The following is a 4,949-nucleotide window of genomic DNA, read 5'->3' on the forward strand; positions in this document are numbered from 1 at the left end:
TCGAAAATACACGTTACATAGCTTGAAGGAAATACTTTCAGTTTCTATCCGATTGGTCCTGATTTTGTCTAAAAAATTCATCCGCATCATTAGCTGCTAATGCAGAAAAAGACATACTGATTATCACAATTAACGATTCTCATTTCCCCCTTATTTTACGAGGTTCTCATTTCGTCCTGAGTTTGTTATCTTGATGTTATGAAAGTCGATGAGTCATTGCAATTTTGACAATTATTATCTTTCATAAATTGAAAATGATGGAATGCATGAGTTCTGAAATTTTGATTAATGACTTCATAATTATTACAAATTATCTTGGTTACAAGATGGCACATTTGTATTTTCTTTAGCTCTCTGTGAGCGTACTAGTTATGAAGATCGAAGGACTATATTTGCCTATCTGTTTTTATTTTTTTTTAACTACAAATTTTAAAACTGACCGGCTTCACAATCCAAATAATCTAATGTTTGCACAAAACAAAGTAGGTATTCCCTTCCATTTTTTTTTTGTTTTTTTGCTTTTCATTGACGTGTTTGAATGGGAGAGACATTAGTAATTTGCATCAATTTCCTCCCTAAAGTAGTTCTGATACTGAAACATAGTCACACCTTGATTGCTAAACCGGAGCGATGTCCTAATTTTCAGCAGTTTGTTCTTTTCTCTTTCTTTAACGCGTGCTCTGAAAAGTGTGGGATTTCAGTACACACCTCCTCTTCACCTGGAACTGTGGGATACGTCCCCCATTCCGTCTGTTGGTACACAGATAAATCTACGTCATCACACAGAACAGTCCAAGAACATTGCAAGGCAGAACGCCTACCACACATCAAGGGAGTTTAAGATAGTTATCATAGTATCTTATTTCTTTATAGTGTAATGCGTGTAGATCACATGAAACCAATAAAGCCAATCAGAGAAGAGACGAGAACCACTATCTTCACAGCAGCCAATAGACTGATTTCTTCAAATAGATATCTAAATGATGTATTGTCAATAACAATAGCTCGGAGAAATGTATGTCAACATAATGTGCACATCGCTGCTATATATTCCGCCACTTCGCTCTTTTAGTTCGATTCCTTTTTCCGAAAGAGTGTCTGATATTGTCTTACAATCTATTTCTATATTGACATGTGTCTGGCGAGAACATTTTCAGCTAAAACATTCGCTCAGATGTAGAATCATTTTCAGGTTTTTTTTTTTCGATAGTGCGGTGAAGATCTGTCGAGTCATCTGAGAAATTATGCATCGCTACGTACGCCTCGTGTTTGGGATCGCAGCACCCTTCATTGGCATTCCAACAAACATCCTGATTTGCCTCGTTTTCATTCGTCGTCGACCAAAAAATGCTGTAGACATCGCCATCATGGCCCTCGCCGTCGACGATCTGATTTCTTCATCGTTTAATGCCCTGAAGGTGCCCGTCTTCTTTTCGGGCGTCAGCGATGTCCAATGCGCTATTGAGATGGTTAGTCTTCGCTCCGGCGTACTGACCGCAGCGTTGCTGACTGTTACCGTAGCTGTTTACCGCTTTAAGGCCATCGTTACACCGTTCTCTCGTCCAATCTCTCCCCTGACAGCAACATGGGTGTCCTTGGGGTGTTTTGTGTTTGCGTTCACGTACAGCTCGCCCTTCATCTACCTGAGTCAAGCTCACGAAGAAGAGGGGAAAATGACGTGTGTTATGTACGGCGACATTGGTTGGATCGGCGTCACGTACGCTTGGTCGCAGACAATCATCTTTTCCCTTTCGTCTCTCATATCGTCCGTCCTGTACTTTAAGATCTTCCGGGTCATTCGGGGACAACAGAAGGTCCGACGGGAGCTCACCGCTGGGCATGTGGTGAAGAGCACCCAGTCTGGCATCTGCTCGGTGTCGTCTTCCGTGTTCGCTGATAACAAATGTGTTCCAAAAACAGTAGATTTCCCATCCGACGAATCTAATGCCGAGACTTTTAATAGCTTCAATAGAAAGGATTACCCTGATGGTAAGTACAGATATTCTTAATGGAAAGATATATGCGTTAAAAGAAAAACTTTCTATCGAAATAAAAACAAAAATCAAAAGCGGATGGCCAGTTGTTGATCGGCATTGACTTACTTAGAGGATTTCTTTTTCTTTTTTTTGGTTATACGTTGCTAGTTTTTTCTCTCCGCTTTTGAATGACAGCGCACGATGATTTAAGATAGAAGAACGAGACGGTCAGGAACATTCCGCTACATAATATAATAACCCAGATGTGTCAGAAAGCATGTATATGAGTGTATATTGTTATATATGTTTATATTCATTTCAGCTTTTTATACATATTACATAATTTCAGCAGGTATTTAGTTACAACACAGCAACTAAAATTCGAGATAGAAGTGAAGACTGATACACACAAACACACACACAGATTAAAGAAAAAAAAAGCTGCATCACTGCGGTGATCCCTCGCATTTACAGCAGTTTGACAGAGAAGATAAAAACAGCGAAAAGTAAATAAACGTGTAGTCAAAGACCCCACGTCTTATTCTGATACCAGAAATCTCGTTTATATCTCCTGGGTAACACAGGGGTAATGGATTTACAATGTCGGCCAAACAGCTACTGTTATTTCAGAAATGGAATATTTATAGTTTGTCTTCTATAGGTTATTTTCTTTTCGCTCTACAGTTTCCTCTAAGAATGTGGGCCTTGTAACTTATGCAGCAGGTAGTCAACAGGGGGAATTGATAATGTATATCTACGTTACAAACAATGAGAAAATGTATTTATATATCAAAAAAAACTAAACCAGAAGAACTTATGCGAATGTCATTGCTTGAGAAGCATGTTTAAGTTTTCCTTTTTTGAGTGTTAAACAAACCGAAGTGAAACAAAACAGCCTGTAACAAATCTCATTATGAATTTATCGTACCCACAGATGCTTACATTCAAATGAAATCAAACAACAATCCAGTTCACGATCAAACTGGCACGACGACGGAAATTCGTGCCTTGGCCGGACAATCCGCAGTTGTCGCCCATTTGTCGACCAAGAATAAGAAGAGGAGCTATAATGACCATCGAACTACCGTCATGCTGTTCGTCGTCAGTATCGTTTTCTTTGTATCCTGGCTGCCGAGTGTGGCTCTTGACATATTTGTAACAAGAGAGGTGAGGGCGGTGGTGACAAAACCATTACGTGTTTGTATAAAGCTTCCCAAAACACCCCAGCAGTTTCGGCATTCCACAGTTTTCTCCGAAACCTGGGATGAGTATATAAGCAGGGAAGGGAGAAGCCACCTCCCTGTTTGGAACCCCGTTTGTGCCAATGCGTTTTATCAGAGTGCATGCACCTATGCATAGGCCACTTTTAAAATGTACTGTATCCAAATGTGGATATTTTTCTTTGAAGACCTCTGAACTAGGTATTCCACCAAAGTGTACCTACTTTTACCAACTACCTACTACTATTCATGAATACGTTGTTGTTACATTAGGCAAGACTCGCTGAAGATCAACACAACCTTTATTTTTATGCAAAATTTGAATGTGTTCGGTAATTCTGTATCATCCGAAAGCATGCTTTAAAGTTGAATCACTTGATTTTGAATTGAAGAAGCCAGTCAGACTCGGTAAGAATGGGCTTTTATATCTCCTTTTGCCAGAAACTTTCTATAACTCTGTCTGGTTTACTGACTGATTATGCATAAAACGTATGAAACGCGTAACAATTACTATATAAGTGTTACTTTTTTAATGCATGGATATACTCCGCGGTGCATAGGATTTAAGTGATAATATAGGACACATTTCATTTTCTCTCTCTCTCTCTTTCATAAGAATTTTTAGAGGAAGAAAACCAATTGTTTTCCACGGGCGTATTAAAGCAAACTCTTGAATCTATAGCCAAAGCTGAATAACTCCAGACATGAATGTGAGCTGCGACAGCGTGTGCATAGTGATTTTGCGTTGGGCGGTATCTATCATAATCTATACTCAATAGAAGTCTAGTGTACCTCACAATGTGCTTGTGAGTGCCTGTGTGTCTAGCTTTGTAAATATGAACTAATTGTATTCTTTGTGCACCAATTCTTTGTATTCCTTATCAGTGATTCATCGTGAATTTTCTTCCATTTTCCTTTATTACCTCTGGTTTTTTATTCGTTCATGCAGTTAAGGGACATCGTACTTTTACACTATGAAAAGCCACTTCTAGCCATTGTGGTGTATGGGGCAACTCAATTGAAGTACATTAACCACGTCATCAACGCATTCGTCTACGCGGCCGTCAACCGACGATTTCGCGAAGATTGCCTCAAGGCAATGTCCTGCAAGTAAAAGGGTAATTAACGAACATGATCAGATGGTCGTCCACTCGGGTTTTGCACAACTTGGTTCAGTAATTTCGACAACCTTTTTGACTTGTGTTTCAGATGGATTAGCCCCGAATTGGCCAGCAAAAAAAAAAATATATATATATATATAGAAGAACGCGGTTCTGTCACTATTCTGGCGATAAACATGAAAATAATAAATTCAACGATATATATGATTGTTGTTGTCTTTATATGCCTTTGCAGCAAGAGATTTGAATATACATTGAATTCTCTATGCCACGTAATAATTAAGTATATGGGCAAAGGAAGTAAACGTTTTTGCCATTACATAGTTTTTCTTCAAAGATTTTGACAAAAATCTTTGTGTCATGATATACCATATTATAGATTATGTTATTGGCCATCAACTCAGTAGGTTAGTTCAAAGGGAATTTTTACGCATGAGGGAATGCATTTGTTTATTTCTTTTTTGTGTCTTCTAAGACACAACAGTAAAAACTGTAAAAATTGACGTTTTGTCACTCATTTGCAAATGTCCTTCACGATAGCATTGATAACAAAAGATCAGATAAGCACAGTGAGAAATATAAATAGCAAAAATAAGTTTTTGTTCCATTGTGTCTCTTTAAATCCTCAAACA

At 38.5% G+C, this 4,949-nt stretch overlaps 1 protein-coding gene across 1 annotated transcript; it reads left to right on the plus strand.

Annotated features, from left to right (window-relative positions):
- The first annotated feature begins 1,244 nt into the window (after nucleotides 1-1,244).
- Nucleotides 1,245-4,310, plus strand: LOC139715902 (uncharacterized). Its single transcript, XM_071627455.1, has 3 exons — nucleotides 1,245-1,989; nucleotides 2,911-3,143; nucleotides 4,146-4,310. Exons 1-3 carry the CDS (start codon nucleotides 1,245-1,247, stop codon nucleotides 4,308-4,310), a joined length of 1,143 nt encoding a protein of 380 aa, XP_071483556.1.
- Nucleotides 4,311-4,949: the final 639 nt, after the last annotated feature.

Source organism: Diadema antillarum, unplaced genomic scaffold (assembly GCF_040938485.1).
Source record: "Diadema antillarum isolate AM-2024a unplaced genomic scaffold, OU_Dant_1.0 scf00000057, whole genome shotgun sequence".
Classification (NCBI taxonomy): Eukaryota; Metazoa; Echinodermata; class Echinoidea; order Diadematoida; family Diadematidae; genus Diadema; species Diadema antillarum.